General features: G+C 43.1%; 1 protein-coding gene across 1 annotated transcript; it reads right to left on the bottom strand.

Moving 5' to 3' along the window:
• Nucleotides 1-18,197: 18,197 nt before the first annotated feature.
• Nucleotides 18,198-23,281, bottom strand: LOC115675510 (homeobox protein BEL1 homolog). The gene is made up of 4 exons (XM_030598213.2): nucleotides 21,214-23,281; nucleotides 20,421-20,803; nucleotides 19,889-19,949; nucleotides 18,198-19,679 (listed from the first exon to the last, which is right to left on the bottom strand). The coding sequence occupies exons 1-4, from the start codon at nucleotides 22,246-22,248 to the stop codon at nucleotides 19,005-19,007; spliced, it is 2,154 nt and encodes a 717-aa protein (XP_030454073.2). The 5' UTR covers nucleotides 22,249-23,281; the 3' UTR covers nucleotides 18,198-19,004.
• Nucleotides 23,282-24,622: the final 1,341 nt, after the last annotated feature.

The following is a 24,622-nucleotide window of genomic DNA, read 5'->3' as shown; positions in this document are numbered from 1 at the left end:
GTCGTATACAGCCGTCGGCTTTGATGGGTATAATATATCCATGTGATGTTCATACAGCTCAAGCACCATATGCCCTTTTATTTTTCCACCGATAAGCTCTTTTTTAGCATAAACGACAAAAAAATTAAGAAAAGAGAGATGAAATTGTGCTATTTCTGTATATTGCTTTGTGTTAGACATTTCTAATATCTTTCTTAGTTCTTCATGGATCTCAGAATTATGCATTTATCTCTCTTGATTGTAAAAGAATATTGATACTAATTGAATGTAATTGATACTTTAACTTATTACCTTAGGTAGTCATCTGTAAGTCTATTTCTTCATTAATACAGACAGAAACATATAGGAATTACACAATTCTTTCTTCGCATTATTATTTATCTTAGTATCACAGTCTAAGGAAGAGCCTCTTGAGTCTACTGCTCTTAAGTATTGTTCCGACACTTTCCGTCGCTTGTATCCAAAAACCAACACCATCATCAGACGAGCCGAATCCTGAAATTTCAATGCGATTCGACACTGCACGCGCCACCACTCACCGTTGCCCCTCGAATCCACGCACCTCACACGCCTTCACACGTCTTCGCGCGCTAGAAGCTATTTTATGCGTATTTCTAACTTCACCCACGCGTCAGCCAAACATCAGCATCATGTCAGCTCCGAGGTCAGATTCTACCATGTCATTTAACACGTCATCTAACACGTCATCCGCCACGTTATTGGCCACAATTGTCACGTAAGACTCAAACGTTTATTTTGTCACATTATTTACCAGCTCAGTGACACATAATCTTTTTTGTCGTATAGTGAGCCACGTTGGCCAGTTTGCCTGATCAGCCAAACCAATCAGTTCTCTTTGCCCGCTCGTACGCTTCGCCCGCTAATTCGTCCTCAGCCGGATCGGTTCACTTGCAGTATCTTCATCGGTCCAATTTGGATATTTTCAAACCGTTTCTTGACAAGTTTGGATTGGTTTCTATAGTATTTTGACGTGTTGAATCTATTTCTAGCCTTAATTTCTCCATGTCTGCCCTCCAAAGTGTTGTTTACTTTACGTTCTTTATCCATTCTACTGTCTTTTTCACTAGTAAAGTGCCTATAATAAATAAATTAGAAGTCTCACTGCTTATTCAGACCATTTTGAATTGATCAAACTATATTATATATGCCCAAGAAATATCTATTTTTTTAGAGGACGCAATTTTGACGCTACGTCAACGGTGATATCATGCGTCTACTACTATAACTAGGGAAACTGAAGATGAATTTGTTGAACGTATGGAGGATTGGGATAACTGGAATCATCAAATACTCACATGGTTTCAAGATACTTTGATTCCGTCTATCAGATTTCAGTTTGGTCGGCTCAATATAGCAAAGGAAGTCGGTACTCCATCCTAGATATTGTCCATCAGTATCAGCAGTTAGAAAAGGAATCTAAGGCTGGGCATGGCAACTTGCCAAATAGTGTTTGATTCTGTTTTTTTATTTCCAGAATCAGTTTGGGAATAGAAATACGTTTGTTTAATTTTTTGATTCTGGGCACAAATTCTTGCAAATTTGTGCCCAGAATCAGTTTTGGAGCAGAATCAAGAATAAAAAAAAAGTAGCTTCTTGATTTTGGGAACAAAAATGAGAATCAATTTTTTTTTTCTTCTTCTTTTTCTTGGTTTTTAATGTAGCTTCTAATGTCCGGCGCGAGGGCCACCCTCGCTGTATTTGGCGAAATTAAAATATTTTAATAAAAAATATTATTAATAAAAAAAAAATTTACCGGCCATGGCCAGTGACCAGGGCATGGCGAAAAAAAAATAAAAAAAATATTATTAATAAAAAAAATTTTACCGGCCATGGCCAAAAAAAAAAATAAAAAATATATTTTCAATAAAAATATTTTTTATTGAAATATTTTATATAAAAAATATTATTAATAAAAAAATATTTAATATTTTACCGGCCATGGCCAGCGACCAGGCCATGGCGAAAAAAAATAAAAAAATATTTTCAATAAAAATATTTTTTATTAAAATATTATTAATAAAAAATATTTATAAAAAAAATATTTTACCGGCCATGGCCAGCGACCAGGCCATGGCAAAAAAAAAAAGAAAAAAATATTTTCAATAAAAATATTTTTTAGTAAAATATTTTCAAAAAATTTTTACCAGCCATGGCCAAAAAAAAATAAAAAAATTTATTTTTAATAAAAGTATTATTAATAAAAAAAATATTTTACCGGCCATGGCCAAGAAGGAGGAGAAGAAAAAAAGAAAAGAAAAAAAGAAAGAAATATTAAAATATTTAAAATATTATTAATAAAAAGAAATTTTATCTTGCTTCTAAACGCATTTACGTTCTTTTACTATTTCGGGAATGGAAATTTTGGGCGTTACCAAACGCCTTCAAATGCTCAGAATCAGTTCCCGAGCACAGAATCAAAAAGAATCATTTCTGAACAGAATCAGTTCTCGGGTACAGAATCGTTGCCGTGCGCACCCTAAATCACATGCATTAGGAGACAAGTTGGTCTATTAATGATTTTTTTTATACTCCATGCATGCTATTTGGGATTAGCTAGCCTTATTTGAGCCATAATGGCAAGCGGTTTCTGATGCTCGCAAGTCTGTTGAATACCGTGCGTGTGTTCGACAATTTATGATGGCACTTGATGAGTTTGAACATTTGTAGCTTCACTTCTATATCAATATTTTTTAATTCGTTTTAAGGCAATTGTCTAAGGAGACTCGACTCGCTACTTTTGAAGATGCAATGCACTACTTGATCCGTCTCAGCTCCTTACAATGTTGTGCTTGCCATTTGGGCTTCCTCCTCATTGCACAAACACTATTGTAAGCACTATGGCCAACATGGTCACCTTGCATCCAATTACTATCGACTAAAACCTAAGCAATTTACGGGAATGAACAATCGATCCTAATACAGAGGTCCACCTGCACGCGCTTCCACCATTGCTGCTACCATTAAGGGTTCCCCCAACAGTTCGTCTTAGAAAATCTTCATTCCATTCTTTGAGGTCTCATATTATGATAAGAAATAGGGAAAAAATCACCAAAAACCCCAAACTTTCATCTGACATGTTATTCCGAACTTTTTTTGTATGCCGCAAAAACCCGACTTTCTTTGTGATGCATTTACCCCAATGTATTTAGTCCATGGGCATTTTCGTCTTTTCTGCTTTTTCTTTTTTTTTTTTCTTTTTTTTTTCCTTTCCGGCGAGGGGGGGCCTCGCCGGCGTCGGCCTCGCCGGATCCGGCGAGGGGGGCCCTCGCCGGCGTCGAGCGAGGGCGGCCCTCGCCAGATCCGGCGAGGGCGGCCCTCGCCGGCGTCGGGCGAGGTTCGCCCTCGCCTGGGCGAGCGAGGGCGGCCCTCGCCCGACTCAGGCGAGGTCGACCCTCGCCGGCGTCGGGCGAGGGTCGACCTCGCCTGAGTCGGGCGAGGGCCGCCCTCGCTCGCCCAGGCGAGGGCGGACCTCGCCCGACGCCGGCGAGGGTCGCCCTCGCCTGGGCGAGCGAGGGCGGCCCTCGCCCGACTCAGGCGAGGTCGACCCTCGCCCGACGCCGGCGAGGGTCGACCTCGCCTGAGTCGGGCGAGGGCCGCCCTCGCTCGCCCAGGCGAGGGCGAACCTCGCCCGACGCCGGCGAGGGTCGCCCTCGCCTGGGCGAGCGAGGGCGGCCCTCGCCCGATCTGGCGAGGTCGACCCTCGCCGGCGTCGGGCGAGGGTCGACCTCGCCTGAGTCGGGCGAGGGCCGCCCTCGCTCGCCCAGGCGAGGGCGGCCCTCGCCGGCGTCGGGCGAGGTTCGCCCTCGCCTGGGCGAGCGAGGGCGGCCCTCGCCCGATCTGGCGAGGTCGACCCTCGCCGGCGTCGAGCGAGGGCGGCCCTCGCCAGATCCGGCGCGGGCGGCCCTCGCCCGACTCAGGCGAGGTCGACCCTCGCCCGACGCCGGCGAGGGTCGACCTCGCCTGAGTCGGGCGAGGGCGGCCCTCGCTCGCCCAGGCGAGGGCGAACCTCGCCCGACGCCGGCGAGGGTCGCCCTCGCCTGGGCGAGCGAGGGCGGCCCTCGCCCGACTCAGGCGAGGTCGACCCTCGCCGGCGTCGGGCGAGGGTCGACCTCGCCTGAGTCGGGCGAGGGCCGCCCTCGCTCGCCCAGGCGAGGGCGAACCTCGCCCGACGCCGGCGAGGGCCGCCCTCGCCGGATCTGGCGAGGGCCGCCCTCGCTCGACGCCGGCGAGGGCCCCCCTCGCCGGATCCGGCGAGGCCGACGCCGGCGAGGCCCCCCCTCGCCGGAAAGGAAAAAAAAAGAAAAAAAAAAGAAAAAGCAGAAAAGACGAAAATGCCCATGGACTAAATACATTGGGGTAAATGTGTCACAAAAAGCAAAGTTCGGGGTTTTTGGTGTCACAAAAAAAAGTTCGGGGTAAATGTGTCACAGATGGCAAAGTTTGGGGTTTTTGGTGGTTTTTTCCCTAAGAAATAATAAGGAGAGACTTGTGTAATTTTTATATGTATTGATGGAGAGTACATTAGCATATTTATATTACAGACTATTGATATACTCAATCCGTTTTATTAATGGATGAAACCAACCCCCATCTTATATACGCATTTTATATGCCATCCACAAAATTTTAAATTTAATGTCGTGTATCATCCAATAAATAAACCTTTAACTGTCACTCCTCTCTCTATTTCTATTGCCACATGTCCATAGTATCCACTCTCAAGGCTGAATAGACACTGTACACCTTAGATCAATCTCTATTTAAGGTCAACAAGTACCATATGTCGGGTTTTCTTTTCTGTTTGTTTTGACAAGTGCCCGGTTTTGGGTTGAACATTACTAAATGAAATGGGAAAATTACCCAAAAACAAGTCCTAAACTTATTACAATTGTGCTAATTCAGTCCTAAACCTTTTTTTTTTTGCCAATTTAGTCCTTCCGGCCAACGTTGACGTAGATAATTTTTAATAATATTTTAATTTTTTCAATTTTTTATTAATTATTATATTTTTTTTCTTTTATGATTTCTTTTCTTTTTCTTTTTTCTTTTCTTCCTTCTTTTTTTTTTTTCCTCACTCTGTGGCCACTGGGCGAGACCAGCCTCGCTATGGTCTCACCTGCCACGGGCAAAGGTGGCCTCACCTGCAACTATTGAGGCCTTGGCGACGTGGGCGAAGGCCGCCATGGCCTTGCCTATATCTAGGTGAGGCCGGGAGAGGGCCGCGACCCTTGCCGGCGGCTGAAGAGGGCTTTGTGCGGGCTCGAATTTGAACTCTCTCTTGGCAATCTCCCAAGGCGAAGGTATACGGATTTCTGTTGTGCACTCCCAACAAGTTTCATGAAAAAAATCTTCTGTACTAACAAATAAGTTCAGAAATGTACCGGTCGGGAAAGAAATTCATTTTTCAACGACAGAACAATGGAGTCATCCCTCCGTGTGGTTTTTGAGCTGGGCCGAAGCTGTAGCTGCCAAAACAGGGGGGAGAAAAAGAGAAGCCCACCCCTCCCTTACCCTGAACCGCAGCTACACGTTCTATAATCCGAATCGCCATAGCTAATCATCACCGATCTTTAGTTTTTTTTTTTTTTTTGATAATCGAGGTGTCCGCGCGGCCGGCGAGCTAGGGCTCAAACCAGCGGTGATGCCCGACTAGTCCTCGAGGGGGGCTAGCGCAGCATCCCACCGCCACGACCCCTCACTTAAATCACCAATGGGCGAGTTTTTGAACCCAGAACCTCTCGCGAAAGGAACTGAGTGCAAACCAACTCGGCCACCGATGGGTGGGTATCACCGATCTTTAGTTTAATGCTCTTTCAGAAGAAAAAAAGTCTAGAAATGAGCTGCACGACCTGGGGGTTAGGAGGCCTAGAGAAGCAAAGCTGTCCACCAGAAATGCTACTCCTGTGGCTTTAGGGATAGACTTTTTGCATGTTGATTGGGCTATATCCAATTCATTTTCTCATTATTCTAGGGCAAAACATATCTTATTATAGTTCTTTCTTCTTCTCTCTCTCTACGCAAAGTCGATTTGTTGCAAAACAGCGGCCTGATTTCGGAACCCCGCTTGTTGGATTGTTGAACATTGAGGGGTTGGTGCAGGGCACGTACCATTACAATATTTAAGTTTATTGCCTCAGAGATAACCATGCACCGATCAATCAGATGTCCATGACTCCAAATCATTGAATGAATCCTGTCATCACATGAGCGATGACGGGCATGTTTTCGGCGAAGATGCACGTGTGCTCAGCAGTGAGAAGAGAGGAGGCTTCCATGAAGGGCCGAGTACGTGTGACATTAATGTTACCTAGTATTAAGTATTGAGGACATGAACAATATAGGTTCACTAATCATCTCGATGTATATAATCGTAATCAATAAAAGGGAAAATTCCATTTTGGTACCCCAAGTGGAAGCGTTTTCCCAAGACAGTGTTTTTATTATTTTAGCCTTTTTATGTTTTTTTTCCTTTTCCTTTTTTTTTTGTTTTCTTCTCTTCCTCATTCCCATACCAGGGCGGGTAGCAATCGCCGCGTCAGGCAGGCGTGCGGCTCTGGGCCGCGAGGGCGAGCCTCCCGAGGCGGGCGACTGCTGGCCCGCCATGGCGGGTCTATGGGGCAGTACGGAAAGAAGAAAAACAAAAAAAAAAAAGAAAGAAAAACAGAAAGAAAAAATAATAAAGTCACCTTGAAGAATTGGACGAGATGGTATTTACTGTTATACCTTACACGTAATTAAAGTGCAAGGTAGCTAATTGTTTATAGAAAGACATTAGCTAGGATAAATGCAATAGAATAACTTTTCTGAGTTGCAGCCTCTATATATGGAGAGATATAATTCTCTATATGAAGAAAGATAAAATGAGTTTGTCAACTTTGGAAACTCTTACTACACTTGCTGAGAGTACAAGAATTGCTTGATTGGTCTTAGTCTGATTGAGAATAATTTTTGAAATTGCTTTGCTGCCGAGAGATATTTTCTTGAATATGACCCACCTTGATAGAAGTTACCTAACTCTTACTCGAGTAGAGGCCACCACATGGAATTTTCCCTCAATAAAATGATCCTTTTATTCGCAATCGTGTTACATGACAACCCCTCACCTTGAAGAATTGGACGAGATGGTATTTACTGTTATACCTTACACGTAATTAAAGTGTAAGGTAGCTAATTGTTTATAGAAAGATATTAGCTAGGATAAATGCAATAGAATAACTTGTCTGAGTTGCAGCCTCAGACAAGTTGTGGAAATGCTGAACGGATTCGTGAATCACACACGCCCACATGCAGACGAAGGCCATGAGGTTCGTAAGTTGTGGAATTTCATCTTCGCATTTTTTGCCAAAGCCCTGTAATTTGTGTTTCAAAATCGACTCCTTTGTAGGCTCGTTTGAGTGTTCATCTCATTCGGATCTACATGACGCACCCACAAAAGAAACTCATTAATGGATATCTATGAACCTGCAGAAGGTTCTCGCAATCGCTTATCTTCAGACATGATGTCCACCATGAGATGATACAGCAGCAAGTATACAGCTCGACCAATGACCACGTAATGGACAGTGCAGTGTATATTTGTATTATTGGAAAGAAGCGGCTCCAGCCGTGGGGGACAAAACCCAAAAGAAAAAGAAAACAAGAGAAAAAGGAATACAATAAGCCCCCATTTGACGTTACCGAGGAGGTCTCCCTGAAAACAAGGATATGCAGAGATCGCAGAATCATGCCATTGGAGCCTAGATGATCGCTAGAGTCCAAAGCACGCATAGCATTAACAATTTTGCCAATATTCAATAGTCAAGTTGCGCATAAAAGCGAGCTTTTGCATAATGAGCTTGACAAAGCCAAAACGAAACCCAGAAACCAGCACCAAGGATGCCTTTTCACTGCTTCTGTTTCCTATTCCACCCATTGTATTGCAGCCAAGTTCTTCAGGTTTTGCTGAAAAAGTTGCTGCAACTAACTAGGCCTTAGTAATCAGTAATCGAGTCATTTGGGTTTTTGCAGGAAAAAAAAAGTCATTCGTGATTCGCGTCATGATTCGGTGGTTTAAATGGGGAATTTGGTTAATTCGATTCAAGTCGAGCAACGCCTAAAATGGGTCATATTACTATGTGAACTTTGATTTAATCCAATATAACTACAGTCATGGGTGCATGGACGCCATAACAATTAAGAATCTTGTACGAATTCATTGGCCTGGAAATTGAATCGGCGGTTCTATTTTTCTATATCTATAGGCTAAAAAGATGGGTCAGAACAAACTTTGCAATTTATATGCTTCCAGAGTTACTCTTGTTCTCATCATGTTAGCGTCGTGTGTCCTGCCATCACACCTTAAAATTTTCGCATCGAGATATCGCCGTGACCCATCCAAAATTACCATTCTGGTTAGGAGACCACAGCAAGGAAAATCAAAGCCAGGGCACACGTGCTCATGATCAGAGAGACAGGCTCAAAACATGATACCGCACCAATAAAACCTATGGTTGGGGTTGTGTGCCTCAGGTAAGGCCAAATGATCTTTACAAAACCAGCAAACAGACTCAAGTTGTCTGAAATGGAGATCAGCCAGAGAAAGGAATCTTGTATAGCTAGTCGTCCTCGCTATCATGCCCCCTCAACCCCCCTGAATCACTAAGTCTCTCGGTCTTAGCCATATCCTTTTTTCTTTGCTATATAAACCAAACCAACACTCCCAAACTTTTCAAACACATTCATACAAACACTCACAACTCAAAAGCAACTCCAATTCGAAGAAAACCCATCAAATCTTTGCCTCTAGATCACTCAGACACCAGCACCATGAACAGCAAGGTCAGTGAAGTTGCTGCATCATCAGCAATGTTGGGCAATAGGAGCTGCTTCATCAGAGGCAGGTCTCTTCCCAAAAGAGGGCAGATCAAGTGCCGAATGGCCGCGACCATTTTCCATTCCATCGCCGCCGTGATCGCCAGAGCTTCTTCTTCTTCACATCGCCAGTATTCTTCTAGTTGCAAGAAAGAATGTTTTAGAGAATCTTGAAGAAAAACATTTGTCCAGGAAATGTATAAAAAATGTTGATATGTGTTTAGCACCCTCATTTGTAATCTCATTGAGAAATTATTGAAAAGTTTTCTCAGTTTCTTCTTCTGTCATGCAATTATTTTGGTTACATCTGTTTCTGGTTTGATCAGATATGGACCTATTCTTGAGCAGAATCATGTCCTGTGATAAAGTAAATGCTCTGACCACAAAAAACAATCAAGAAAATGCAAGGCATTTCAGGACTAAGACAAACAGAGGAAACGTCACAATACTAAAGCCAGGAGGTTTGTAAGTCGTGGAATTCCATCTTCGCAGTTTTGCTAAAGCCTTGTAATCTATCCTTTAAAATCAACTCCTTTGTCGGCTTGTTTGAGTGTTCATCTCATTCGGATCTACAAGAAGCGCCAACAGAAGAAACTAATTAATGGATACCTATGAACCTGCCGAAGTTTCTCGCAATCGCCCATTTTCAGATGATGTCCACCATGAGATGATACAGCAGCAAGTACACAGCTCGACCAATGACCATGTGATGAACCCTGCAGTGTATATTTGTATTATAGGAATCGAAGTGGCTCCAGCTGTGGGGGACAAAACCCAAACGAAAACAAGAGAAAAAGGAATACAATAAGCCCTCCAATTGACATTACCGAGGAGGTCTCCCTGAAAACAAGGACATGCAGAGATTGCAGAATCATGCTATTGGAGCCTAGATGATCGCCAGAGTCCAAGCGCGCATAGCGTTAACAATTTTCCAATATTCAATTGTCAAGTTGCGCATAAAAGCAAGCTATATTGCATTTTTCTAATGAGCTTGACAAGCCGAAACGAAACCCAGAAACCAGCACCAAGGATGCCTTTTCATTGCTTCTGTATCCCACCCCACCCATTGTATTGCAGCCAAGTTCTTCAGGTTTTGCTGAAAAAGTGGCTGCAACTAACTTGGCCTTAGTAATCAAGTCATTTGGGTTTCTGCAGGAGAAAAAAAAGAGTCGTTTGCGATTCGCGTCATGATTGGCTAGGGTTAAAATAGGGAATTTGGTTAATTCGATTCAAGTCAAGCAACGCCTAAAATGGGTCATACTACTGTGTGAACTTTGATTTAATCCTATATAACTACATCATTGGTGTGTGGATGCCGTAACAATTAAAAATCATGTATGAATTCATTGGCCTGAAAATTGAATCCGCCGTTTTATTTTTCTATCTGATATAGGCTAAATCGAATCCAAACTCCATATTTTACGCATCATATTTTTCATTTCATCTGACCGCTTAAGAGCTCAGCAAGATGGTAAAATCTAGCACTTTTCTAAAAAGATGGGTCGGAACAAACATCGCAATTTGTATGCTTCCTGAGTTACTCTTATTCTCATCATGTTAGCGTTGTGTTTCTTGCCATCGTGCCTTATCATGTTCGCGTCGAGATATTGCCACGACACATCCAAAATTACCATTCCTGGTTAGGAGACCACAGCAAGGAAAATCAAAGCCAGGCCACACGTGCTCATGATCAGAGAGAGGCAGGCTCAAAACATGATGCCACACCAATAAGACCTATGGTTTAGGTTGTGCGCCTCAGCTGAGGCCAAATGATCTTTACAAAATTAGCAAACAGACTCAAGTTGTCTGAAATGGAGATCAGCCAGAGAAAAGAATCTTGTACAGCTGGTCGTCCTCGCTATCATGCCCCCTCAACCCCCTCAATCACTGAGTCTCTCGGTCTTAGCCATATCCTTCTTTCTTTGCTATATAAACCAAACCAACACTCCCAAACTTTTCAAACACATTCATACAAACACACCCAACTCGAGCAAAGCCAAAAGCCAACTCCAATTCGAAGAAAACCTATCAAATCTTTGCCTTAGGATCACTCGGGCACCAGCACCATGAACAGCAAGGTCAGTGATGTTGCTGCATCATCAGCAATGTTGAGCAATAGGAGCCGCTTCATCAGAGGAAGGTCTCTTCCCAAAAGAGGGCAGATCAAGTGCCGAATCGCCGCAACGGCTTTCCATTCCATCACCACCGTGATTGCCAAAGCTGCTTCTTCTTCACATCGCCAGCATTCTAGTTAGGAGTGAGCATGATTCTAGGGTAAAACCTAGAACCTGAGAACCTGACCAGTGAAAACCTGTAGGTTTTAGGTTTCAAAGTATGCATGGTAGGTTTCAGGTTCCAAAAATTAGGGAACTTGTTTCGACGGGCAGATTCCAAGTTCTAGGTAACCTGGAATCTGGAACCTGAAACCTAAATAAGTTTTTTGTATTTTTTCTTGGTCTATATCTTCACGTGATCTTGCGGTGTTTCCTGGCATTAGATGATAAATGTATAATCTGGGACCACTAGTCTGAGTTTTCATTTTATGACTAGTTAATGTTTCATATTTTTCGTGTATCTAAATATAAGTTGTGGTTAGTGGATCATAACAATAAATGGTGGTCATTAAAGGTGATGATTCACTGCAATGGTTTAATTAATAATACAGGTGGAATCTGGGTAGACCCTGAAACGGACCTTCAAACTTGTGATAGGGTAGGTTCCAAGTTCCAAAAAATGAGGAACCTATTATCATCGGTGGAACCTATACAGAACATGGAACCGCTCACCCCTAATATCGATTCACGCAATGACTTCTCATTTTAATTATATTTATTTGAATCATAATGTTAGGTTTTGTATTTTCTTTGGTAAATGATAAGCTTGTTCAGTATTGTTGTATTCATTTTCGTTTTGTTTAACTAAAAATGAAATTAAACAAAAAAGAACCTGTTAGACCCCGGATCATATCCTGGAACTTGTGACAGGGTAGATTCTAAGTTCTAGATTTCGACGGGTAGGTTCAAGGTTCTAAAAAATGAGGAACCTGTACCCGAGGGTAGGTTCCAGGTTCCATGTGGAACCTGTAAGGAACCTTGAACCGCTCACCCGTAATTCTAGTTGCAAGAAAGAATGCTTTAGAGAATCTTGAAAAACATTTGTCCAGGAAATGTATAAAAAAATGTTGATATATGTTTAGCACCCTCATCTGTAATCTCATTGTGAAATTATTGAAAAGTTTTGTCAGTTTCTTCTTCACTCATGCAATTATTTTGATTACATGTGTTTCTAGTTTGATCAGAGATGGACCTTTTCTTGAGCAGAATCATGTCCTGTGACAAAGTAAACTGTCTGACCAAAATAAAAAAGTTCAAGAAAATGCAAGGCATTTCAGAACTAAGACAAACTGAGGAAACGTCACAATACTAAAGCCATGAGGTTTGAAAGTTGTGGAATTCCATCTTCGCATTGTTGCTGAAGTCTTGTATATCTGTCTTTTAAAATCAACTCCTTTGTTGGCTCGTTGGAGTGTTCATCTCATTCGGATCTACATGAAGCACTAACGAAAGAAACTAATTAATGGATACCTATGAACCTGCCGAAGGTTCTCGCAATCGCTTTATCTTCAGATGATGTCCACCATGAGATGATACAGCAGCAATTACACAGCTCGACCAATGACCATGTGATGAACCCCGCAGTGTATATTTGTATTATAGGAAACGAAGCGGCTCCAGCTGTGGGGGACAAAACCCAAAAGAAAACAAGAGAAAAAGGAATACAATAAGCCCCCCATTTGACATTACCGAGGAGGTCTCCCTGAAAACAAGGGCATGCAGACATTGCAGAAAATGGGAGGGAGCCTAGATGATGGCTAGTAGCGTTAACAATTTTGCCAATATTCAATTGTCAAGTTGCACATAAAAGCAAGCTATATTGCATTTTTCTAATGAGCATGACAAAGCCAAAACGAAACCCAGAAACCAGCACCAAGGATGCCTTTTCATTGCTTCTGTTTCCTACCCCACCCATTGTATTGCAGCCAAGTTCTTCAGGTTTTGCTGAAAAAGTGGCTGCAACTAGACCTTAGTAATCAAGTCATTCGGGTTTTTGCAGGAGAAAAAAAGAGTCATTCGCAATTCGCGTCATGATTCGCTAGGGTTAAATAGGGAACTTAGTTCATTCGATTCAAGTCGAGCAACACCTAAAATAGGTCATACAACTATGTGAACTTTAATTTAATCCAATATAACTACATCATTGATGCATGGACGCCGTAACAATTAAAGCCATGTATGAATTCATTGGCCTGAAAATTAAATCCGCCATTTTATTTTTCTATTTGATATAGGCTAAATCGAATCCAAACTCCATATTTTACCCATCATATTGTCATTTTATTTGACTGCTTAACAGCTCAGTTTTTATCAGCAAGATAGAAAAATCGAGCACGTTTCTAAAAAGATGGGTCGGAACAAACATTGCAACTTGTATGCTTCCTGAGTTACTCTTATTCTCATCATGTTAGCATGGTGTTTCTTGCCATCGTGCCTTATCATGTTCGCATCGAGATATCGCCACGAGGCGTCCAAAATCACCCCTCCTGGCTCGGAGACCACAGCAAGGAAAATCAAAGCCAGGCCACACGTGCTCATGAGCAGAGAGAGACAGGCTCAAAACATGATGCCACACCAATAAAACCTATGGTTTAGGTTGTGCGCCTCAGCTGAGGCCAAATGATCTTTACAAAATCAGCAAACAGACTCAAGTTGTCTGAAATGGAGATCAGCCAGAGAAAGGAATCTTGTACAGCTAGTCGTCCTGGCTGTCATGCCCCCTCAACCCCCCTCAATCACTGGACTGAGTCTCTCGTTCTTAGCCATATCCTTTTTTTCTTTGCTATATAAACCAAACCAACACTCCCAAACTTTTCAAACACATTCATACAAACTCACACAGCTCAAGCAAAACCAAAAGCCAATTCCAATTCGAAGAAAACCCATCAAATCTTTGCCTCAAGATCACTCAGACACCAGCACCATGAACAGCAAGGTCAGTGATGTTGCTGCATCATCAGCAATATTGGGCAATAGGGGCTGCTTCATCGGAGGCAGGCCTCTTCCCAAAAGAGGGCAGATCAAGTGCCGAATCGCTGCGACGGCTTTCCATTCCATTGCCACCATGATCGCCAGGGCTTCTTCTTCTTCACATCGCCAGCATTCTTCTAGATGCAAGAAAGAACGCCTTAGAGAATCTTGAAAAAACATTTGTCCAGGAAATGTATAAATAATGTTGATATATGTTTAGCGCCCTAGTTTGTAATCTCATCGTGAAATTATTGAAAAGTTTTGTCAGATTCTTCTACTGTCATGCAATTATTCTGGTTACATCTGTTTCTAGTTTGATCAGAGATGGACCTTTTCTTGAGCAGAATCTTGTCCCGTGCTCAAGAAAATGGAAGGCATTTCAGGACTAGGACAAACAGAGGAAACGTCACAATACTATGCATATAGTCCACAGGCCACAGGCACATACATGATACTATGCATATTGTCATTGAGAGAGAGAGAGAGAGAGAGAGCAAGAGAAAAGCTTAAAAGAAAATGAAAGCATCATCTGCAACTGAATCTGATGCAGTGTAGAATCTAATCATATACTCATTTGGAGAACCAGCCACTGTCATTTGCGACGATAGAGTACTGAAAATTTTTTTCTAGGCGAAAGACAGACGACTCTCTCTTCACTATCACCAATCTCTCCTGTGTGTCAAGAAAGTATCTTCTACAAGAACTCAATTCTGTGTCATTGCACGAACTCACAACCACCGCTCTGATCCTCATACTCAATCTTCTTGCCAGAATTGCAAAAATGGCAAAAAGTTGGCGGAATGACAGAAATCCATAAGTTCAGATATACCACGTTATACAAAGTCACGGTTTGAGGAATTTCAGTGTTTTACAAATCCAGACGTATGCGTTTGCTCTTGAGGGCATAGATCGGGCCCAAAATCCATTTTGGGCTTTTAGTAGTCAATGTTACATCTTTCCTGGACTCCAACATCATCCTCAGATATGCATAATTTGGGCATCTTCATCAGAAAATTTACCTATTTCTCCAAGCGTCGGTCCATCCTTTGCCTCATTAACCACATACAATCCGAACCAAGATAATGTGACAAAGATAAAGGACAATGATTGCAATTACTAATCATGTTGACATGGTCTTAAGTATCATCAATTGCACTCAAAAAACACTTTTAGTGTTTTTCAGACTGAGCTGCCGAGCTCTGTAGAATTTCATTTTATGTTGACTTTCCCATTTTCTCTAGTGACAAGTTGTGATTGCACTCTAGAAATAACCCTAGAATCGAGGCTAAAGAGATTGTAATCATATCCTTGATGACCTCCTCTTGCTTTTGGCCAAAAGAGGATTGACTTTCTTGATCACTAACCCATCCAAAAGGTATAATTAAATTGAATTTGGACTCATCAAAACGGATTAAGAGCTCTCTAGCTCTTATTCCCTACTTGGAAAACTATGATTGGTGGAAGAGAAAGTTTACACATTATTAAATCCCCTGTGACAAAGCACCACGTAAGGGGCAACATGTAGGTAGCTCCTTTTATCGATCGGACACAAATATGGGATATGTCCGATGCAAACATTTATTTCTTTTCCTCGTAGTTTTTGTCGCTTTTTTTTTAAAACTAGTTTGTCTTTCTTTTTCGTGTTTGGGTGGCGTGTACTAGCCATGGATGGGTCTGAAAGAGGCAGGGCTTCGAGCATATAAGGACATCTCACATATAGTCTATTGGAAGGTAGTTGGGTTGACAACATGGGACAAGTGAGACGGTACATATATCTAAAGAAGATGGAAAAACATAGAGGGGGCCAATTTGATGGATGAATAACCCATTTGACAACAGACACTTAGCCATCGTTTTCGCAGTCACGACATCTCGAGGGTAGGGTAAGAGTCTGGGATTTACGGTTTAGGGTCGATCTCTGAAGATGCTGAGTTTATTGAGAGTCTACAAAATCAGTATACTAAATGATGTGGCAGGTTATTGTTGGAAGTTGAATATGTTTCATTTATTTAAAGGCAGACCTTACGTACTGTTACATCACATAGTGCACTGATTTTGTGGATCAATCTTAGTATATTTGACATTGCTCAGAAGGAACAAAAACCGATTTATCAATATATGATCAAGCAGTAGCAGATCTAGATTTTGATGACAAGAACTCATTTAGGCTCTAGTAAATTTCCAAAAATGTTTCAGTTAAGCATTAGACTCCAGGAGCGGTAAATTATCACCCTATTAGCTTGTAACCCATCATTAGAAATAAATACAGCGATCTGTCTATCCAGATATCGAAATCAACTGACTAAGATGAATTCGGTAGATTTTGTACTTGCACACCGACCAACCTTTCCAAGTTGGCATACTTGGGTTCCACATACGTGTTAGGATTAGTTTTCTTGCTTCTTATGATTAATTAACTTCGCGTAATTAAGGGAAAAACTAAGCAGGTAAAGGACCCATTGACCTGAACTTGATGAAGGGCTTTTTTTCCAAAAAAAACTTAGTACGCAGAAGAACGTATATGAAGGTCCACATCTCTTATTGGGTTTCGGACATGAAGATGTATCTTTACCGACGATGTTTCGAATGGGGATATTGCAGTGAGCGAATTTAGGGGAGTCGATTCGAGTTCACAAGGTCCGTGTTCCGAAAGTCACATCGCAGAAGAATATTCATAGAGGTGGTCCTCTGTCTTTGTGTGCATGTGTACTGAACAAGCTCTCGGCAGGGCCGGTGCTAAGAGCTTGCGGATTAATCGGAGCTGAGCGATCGATCTGTAATTGGATGAGCATGGTCCTTTTGGATCAGCTTCATGCGAGTGTTGTCTGTACAAGGGTTTGTCTTCTTATTTGTGTACGTCCTGTACTTGATATCATGAAGTTCGCGCTCCTCCTTGGCTGGTGAACAACCAGGGGCATAATCAAGCGAAGTGTGTGCATCTAAATGGGATCAAACCTATCTTTTTCATGCAGCGATCAGGTGGTGTTCTAAGCAAACTTTCTCACACCACACACTGTTCATTAGGCTGTTTCTCTGAAAACTGTCGGTGAGTGTAATTGCTCGGCTCCATTTACCAGATTCAGTTTCTTGCTCATTTGCTGGTGATTTTTGAACAAATTCACCACACGCTAGTCTTGGTTATTACACACTATGATTAAGATGGCACATCTATTACTACCTTGAAACTCAAAAGAACCATTCCCCTTTGCATTTGATTCTTTCCCCTCGAAGCTTGATTAAATTTGTCCGCTGATACATAAAAGTAGTAATACCTATATATACATTCCCTAACAGTCATATATCGAAGTTTCTTTATATCAGAACGAACATAATAGTACGTCTTTATATTCCCGAATGTGAATATAACGTACTTTGTCTATTTAGAAAATTATTTAAGGCTATAAAGTTGCGACAATAGAAAATTTTAGTAGAAAGAAAAACATAGAATCGAAATATGTCCATGTCGAGAAAATTATCGATGCATTAACTGTTGAATCCCCTAAAAGTGCTTGTATGAAGCGACAAACAAACACAAAATTTGGAAATAAACTAGATGTTCATCCAAGCGAAATTAAAGTGCAAACAATACTTGCTCAAGCCCCAAAAGCTTCCTTGCCTTATATGTTGTCGAACCTCAGATTATTGTGTTTCGAAAGATTAATAAGCCCACCGGACCGATCAAGTTCGTCAAGCCAATCACAAAGAAAGGAAGAAACAATGTGCCAAACAATCTTAAGCATAATATACATATTATGTAATGCATTTTCCTCAATGCTTTGATAACCTTCCATAGCACTAGCGCTTACCGATAGATGAAGGAGAAAAATGAACTTATGAAGAAGAAACATGAACCTGAAGGTTAAATATAAGATCCGCTTTTAAGGAAACCCACCCCCCCCCCCCCCCTCATTGCTTGGTTAAACAACTGGAATCGATTACCTCCAATAATTATCATCGTTTAATCGAACTAATACGTGTGTCGGCACGACGAGCGGATGTTGATTGCCTCAGTCACGCTGTGATACAAATAAGTGAATTTTGAACATTAATTTCGTGATTAAGACAAGAAACCACTGTTGAGGAAAGATAATTTGAGGGGCCCAACATGATGGTAACATGTAATTGTGAATGTCATACTAGAATGATCAAAAAAAAATTCCCACATGATCAGAAACGTTAATATTCAGGTGAAGTATAATAGAAAAAACCTAGTACAAGAAGTAAAGTTCGAAGCTCAGACAAAAAAAAAAACAGAAAAATCTATTTATTATTCCTCCACAGAAAGAAAAAAATTGCAAGTTTCTTTAACCAAAGAACAAAAGGGTACTAAAAAGCACCTTTTTTCTTGGCCAAGGCAACAGCATAAACCGTCCAAAGTGGACAAATCATAAAGCAAAGCAACTTATTGGCATGAAAGATCATCTTCACACCAAGAGAGATGGATCTGAGGGACCACAACTCAAAAACAATAAAGGATCTTGATATTTTGTTCTCTAAACGCAAGACATGTCTTAATCTCCAAGAACAAAAAACCCCAAATGACCCTCTCTGCTTGCTTAAATTCTCCTCCGATATCCCCAAGACCCGATAACAAATATCTAGGGTATGTGATCACCAAGAACCCTTCGAAATTCAGCTGAAAAATCAGCCACAAAAAACACGAATCTGCTCGGGAAAGGACAAATCACAAAAATCCTGCGTGTGATGTTGCATTTAATCAAGCGCAGCTCCGAAAGAGTGTCCTACCGTGAGCTAAATGTTGTGATCCTTCCAAACCCATTAGAGAAATTATAAACGAGATAAAACGATAGCGAAGTTACCAACCACATGCATGAAAAAGGAAAAGAGATTCATAGTAGGCATCTAGCACCTAGCACCTAGCAAAAGTACGTCTCAAATACCTATTTTTTTTTTTTTGCACGTATGGGGTATTCAATCTATTACCTAAATATATAATCTAACACATATATCGTCATCTTTCATGATAAAAAAACACCTGCCAGATATACCCATATTGCAATGAAGCAATTCGATTGTTCTATCTCCATTTTAACCGGCCAAATCATGGAGCAGCTGAGCTCCCATCAAGTTCCTATAGGGCAGAGTTTGCCCTTCGCCATCAAGAAGCGAGTACTGAACCGGGTGGCAATCTTCGATGTGGTCTCGAGGGTAGAACAGCGAGTTCTGCGATACCGACGAGAATGCCAGGCTCACCCCATGGCCCGGCCCCCCGTGCTGCTGCAGTCCCAATGTCAGTGACACACCGCCACTCCCATTGAAATTCTGATGACTAGCATCGCCATCGTTGCTGTATGGGGCCGCCGAGGTTGGGTGGTGATTGTAGGACGAGAAGTCGATCTCCATACCCCCGTATGCAGCGCCGACGCGCCCAAAACCAGAGTTCTGCGGGTGCAAGTGGTGGTGGTTTTGCGGGGCTCTTGCGGCGGCCATCTTGGAATGGTGGTGCTGGTCGCTCTTGTCAGGGCTGGTGATGATGGAGGAGAGGCATTCGGAGTCGATCCGGACCAACTGATCTGAGGTTGGCTTTTGATCCTCGACACGCGTAATCTCACAGTTCTGATTATTCGGCCGGCCATCGTCTTCGAGATCTGCTGCCCCGTCCGAGGATCCCATGTTGTCGTGCTCCTTTGTTTCTTCCAAGTACATCTCCTCCACCATGGGCTTCCACAGCCTCACTCTCGCATTAATAAACCAATTGGACACCTGCATTAGTATATTAAGATAATGTGAAATTGCGTAGGAAAACAATTATCACAATAAATATTATATGCGCTAGGGTTTTTGTTCTTACGGTACACGTTAATGATGATGATGGGGTATGTTCTTTTTTTTTAATCCCCATCCCATTTGAGGACGTTAAAGTATTTCGGATGAAACTAAAGAGAAAGTAACATAGAACGATGTGGACGTGCCTGGCTTCTTGATAGGCCTGTTTGGCGAGCCAAAATATGCTTATCAACATCGCTTGGATACCTGCAAAAAACAGCCCCCCCATGAAACTCACCCACAGTTTGTTCATATAGAGATATAGAGAGAGAGAGAGAGAGAGAGAGAGAGAGAGAGAGAGAGAGAGAGAGAGAGAGAGAGAGAGAGAGAGAGAGAGATGGGTCCAATGCAATAGAATCAAGATTTTTGGAGGAACGAGAGTTTGGAGAGAAATATATATAATCCAGAAGAGAGACTAAATATGTTTGTGCGATTAAAATCACAAAAGAATATGTGGAATCTGAGAGATGGTTGGACACAAACTACCAAAAGGGAATGGCATTGTTTTAGGCAAGCTAATGATTGAGAACCCAAATTGGCTCTCCCACAAACAATCGCTAGATAGAACAGCTTCACTTTACACTATACTCTCCTACACATAAAGCTCGAAACTTTCACGCGTAGGTTAATCGACAGACAGATAGATGGGTGGGTGGATGGATAGATAGAAGTACTTACGGGTGAAGAAAGTGTTCGAAGAGCCAGGCACGGAGGACTGACACCGACCGCTCTGGCAGGCCTCTCTGGGGCCGCCAAGGGTGGTTGTCCATCATAGTCATCTGCTGGAACGCCCTCTGTTGCCTCAGGGTCTGGTCGATGATCTTCAGCCGCGGCGTCTCGCCCCTCGTTATCCCTGGGGACACGAGGTCCTTCTCCCCCATGGCCTTCTTCGTCGCCTGGATCTGGCCCACAATCCCATCCCTTAGGCACCGGAAGTGCCTCGACATGGCCTTTGAGGCCAGCGCCGAGTAGACCTTCGCCGCCCCGTTCCCTGCCACTGCCTCAAAGGACGACACCACGGCCTTCATTTGATCACAGTAGTGCCTGTATCTTCTATCCACCTATATAAAGTCCAAGATTATTATCAATCAGGTAGTTATTGGAGAAGAGGGGAGGAAATAAGAAAAGGAACTTTGAAAAGTTAGTTGCTGAAACTTGTTAGAGCAACATAAACATTTATGCATATGCCATGAAAAGGAAAAGGAAAAGGAATAGAAATTTCTGAAGTAATTAAAAAAGGTGGTGAACCCCCCCAGAAGAATTGGCCGGATGTGGGCATTAATTGGAAGGCCCCTCTCAGTTGCTTAATTAGCTCAAGAATCAATCATACACACCCATCACTTAAAAAAAGTTTCAAACTTTTCTGTGTCTCAACCTGATGAATCATGCATATCATGTGTTGTTTCATCCTTGCTTGTATAAGAGAGCAACTGATGAAAAAAAAAGATGACCATAGAAAACGCAAATAAACCTCGTCGAGCATTGAAAGCAGCTTTGTCTTCCTCTTCTGCAACTCCATGAACTCAAGTGACCCAAGAGACTGCTGCTTCAAAGACCCACTTGGTCCGCTGTTATCGCCATCTTGATCATCCCAAGCTTTGCTTTTGTTGGACTGTTGATGCTTTGTCAAGTCACTTTGCTTAGCCCCGAGGCTGCAAAACTCGTTCAGAAGCTCCTGAGCAGGACCCAAATACTTTGAATTCCTCAGCTGAAACTGCCCGGCTTGTTGATGCATCATCATCATCGCTTGCTGTGGCTGAATATGACTCCCCAGATTGGACTTCCCGAAGAACCCTTCTCTCGAAGTCGAAGCAGCAAACAATCTCATGTCGCCTGGATGCTGATGATGATCACTGTGATGGCCACCACCACTAGTGTTGGCGTGCCTCAGTTCGAAGGATTGGAGTCCGATGCTTGAAGGGTTGGCCGAGGAGAGTGAGAGGGAGAGGCCTTGGCTCGGCCTCTCGTTCCCTTCGCACGGAAAGACGCACCTTATGGAGGAATCGTCGACCACAAGCTTGTTGCTCTCTTGCCAAGCGGACGCTGAATCGTCTTGCGAAGTCGTTGCTGCCGCCGCCATCAGATTCTGATCGGCCTGCGAGAAACCGTGTTTGTTGAATTCGTGCCGGTAGAATTCGCTCGCCGCCGAGTCATCAAGCGCCGCCGCTGCCACCGTTTTCGACGATGAAGGTCCACTTTGGCTATTGTTGTTGGGGCTCACAGTTTTGGCGAAGAAGTTATTGCCTTTCCACAAGAGTGCGTTCGCTGCCGCGACGTGGTTCTGGGTAGGGTGGTTCGGCAGACTGTCCTTGGGGAAGCCGATCATGTCCATGCCGGAGGCCAAGTTGAAGATCTCCGAGCCGGAGTCGTAACTCGGGATTTGACTCACCAGATGGGGCTGAGTCTGGATCGACGGGTTGTGGGAAGAAGACAAGTCCGAGTAGCAAAACCCACCGGTGCTTGAGGATGAGACCACCATGTTGCTTGATTTCTCTTCACTGCACATGAGCTTATAGAAATGGCCGAAAGTTGTTGTTTTCTCTCTTTCTCTTTCTTTCTTTTATCTGCTTCTTTTTCTGGGGCTAGTGTATCAGCAAGAGTTGCCTTCTGTTTCTGGAGTTTCTGATAGCAAAAGGTTTGTCCTTTCTGCTGCAACTTTTGATCTCTTCAGAAAGGTGGGGGAACATGGGAAGAGCAAGAAACTCCCCCAACAACACTAAGAGAGAGAGAGCGAGAGAGAGAGGGGCAGATCTTTCAAAGAGGTGAAAGACCAAGAAAGAAAGCAAAAATCAAGTCTTTTGGCGATTTGATCAGGTGGGTGTGTGGGAGCTTCTTTGATTCCAGCAGCTCATACCCTTTTGAAAGACACAGAGAGAAAAGAGAGAGGGAAGTGAGAGTCTTACCAGCTAAACAAGAAGTGGGAATTATTGGGTTTGAGATGATGATGATGATGGTGATGATGGTCTCGGGAGAGAGAGAAAAGAAGTGGGAGCTGAGCTGCTGCTTTGCCGTACCGTCAGTGAGCAAACATGGTATGGTGTTGGTACGCCATGAAAACTCAACCTAGGAAGAGAGAGAGAGAGAGAGAGAGAGAATTTATCAGATGCTGCAGCTCTCACAGATATAGAGAGAGGGATCAGAAAGATGATGGAGGTCGATGATGTCCTCCTTCCTAGGCACGATCATCACACAAACACACACACACACACTCTCTCTCCCTCCCTCTCTCCATCTCTCTCTCTTTGAGTGGGTCAATGCACCACGACATAAATACATCCAAAATAGACTTCCGAGAAAACCCGAAATGATCTTTAATTATGCCCTCAATTATTTCCACGCCCCCAACAACATAGGAAAAATAACCCGGGGGCGCTCCTTAAACAAAAGCCAAAACCCTAGTTAATCCTCTGCGTTAGGACGTATTGGCACAGGGGGATCAGCAGCCTCGGCCTATGATTGGGAGAAACCGCATCCGTGTCTTTTCTGCGCTGATGAACAGAAACCCACAAGCCGCCACATGACAAACACACACACACGCATATATTTCGAGACCCTTTTCGTTTACGCCCCCCATGAAATGCGCAATTGCCTTTTTTTTTTTTTTCTTTCTCTAATTCGTGGGAACGAGACCCTTTTGCGACAAAAAGCCTATCGATGGTGAAGAAAAGTCGTCTCTCCCGGTCGCCCGAAGCACGGAAGGATACAAAAGAAAGGCACATGAAATGATAACACTCATGCAATGGAAGAGAGAGAGAGAGAGAGAGAAATTGGGCGGGGGGAAAAAAAGGGGAAGAATTAGGGGGACAAATCTTTTGCAGGTCACAAATCCCAAGGACGGAGAGAGAGTACACACCCCCCCCCTAAAGTAGTAGTTGTGGCAGGCTCTCTTCAGATGGCTTTCAGTGGTGAGACTTCTTCTTGGGATCTTGGGATCTTGGTTCTTGGTGGGGGCAATTCCCTGTCATGTGTGTACCATTTCTCTCCCCCTCTCTCTCCCTCCACACAAAAAGAAAGAAACTTTCACCAAAGAACTCAATCTCTCTAGAGAGAGAGAGAGAGAGAGAAATTGGGTTTTCTTTTCCCTCCTAATATTTTTTTTGGATTTTTTTTAGAGAGAGGGGGGAGTGCCAAAGAATGAGATGCGATTGGAGGGTGTGCTTCACAATGTTCCCAAAATAAGGGACTGTGCATGGGAGAAGAGATGAGGTGGTCCAATGCTTTCCCCTTCTCCCATCTAATTCCCCTTATTAATTCCCCCTTATTAAAGTTACACCCCCATCTCTCTCTCTCTCTCTCTCTCTCTCTCTCTCTCTCTCTCTCTCTCTCTCTCTCTCTCTCATCTCTATAGACACGCCCCACCCCCCCCCCCCCCCTCCCCATCAAACAAACAAAAAGATGGGACCGCATCTCCTTTTGATTTATTTTGGTGGGCACAATGCCTAAACTCACACGCGCACCGCGCGTCTTGGTGGAGCTTGTGCATCGCCATGATTTTTCCATAAAATGAGTTTTAACCAAGAAGCTCCCCCAATGGTACATGATCCTCCTCCTCCTCCTCCTCCTCCTCTTTCCTCATCGTTGTCCTAAAAAGACAAAGCTTCGTCGGCATGCTTCATGCGTGCGAGCTTCGCGTCCCTGGACTTCCCCCCTAGAACCTCATTCATTCGGCCTCGCTCTCTTTCTCGAGTTGCTCGGGGCATAATGTTGAAGTTGAATAGTTCGATCGATTCTCCATGTAATCTTGGTTCCGCGAAATAATGCGCGAAAGTAGCGTGTTACTTACCCCCCTTCTTTTTTTCCCCGGCCAAAGTTGCCATTTGGAATTTTTATCGGCATATGCAAGGGCTTTTTTTGGGGGCGCGTTGCATGCACGCGCCGAC

The sequence above is a fragment of the Syzygium oleosum genome, unplaced genomic scaffold, assembly GCF_021117445.2.
Source record: "Syzygium oleosum isolate NSW1041296 unplaced genomic scaffold, Sole_v2.1 Sole_v2.15, whole genome shotgun sequence".
Classification (NCBI taxonomy): domain Eukaryota; kingdom Viridiplantae; phylum Streptophyta; class Magnoliopsida; order Myrtales; family Myrtaceae; genus Syzygium; species Syzygium oleosum.
The sequence above is the reverse complement of the archived record's forward strand: the minus strand, read 5'-3'. Positions and strand labels throughout refer to the sequence as shown.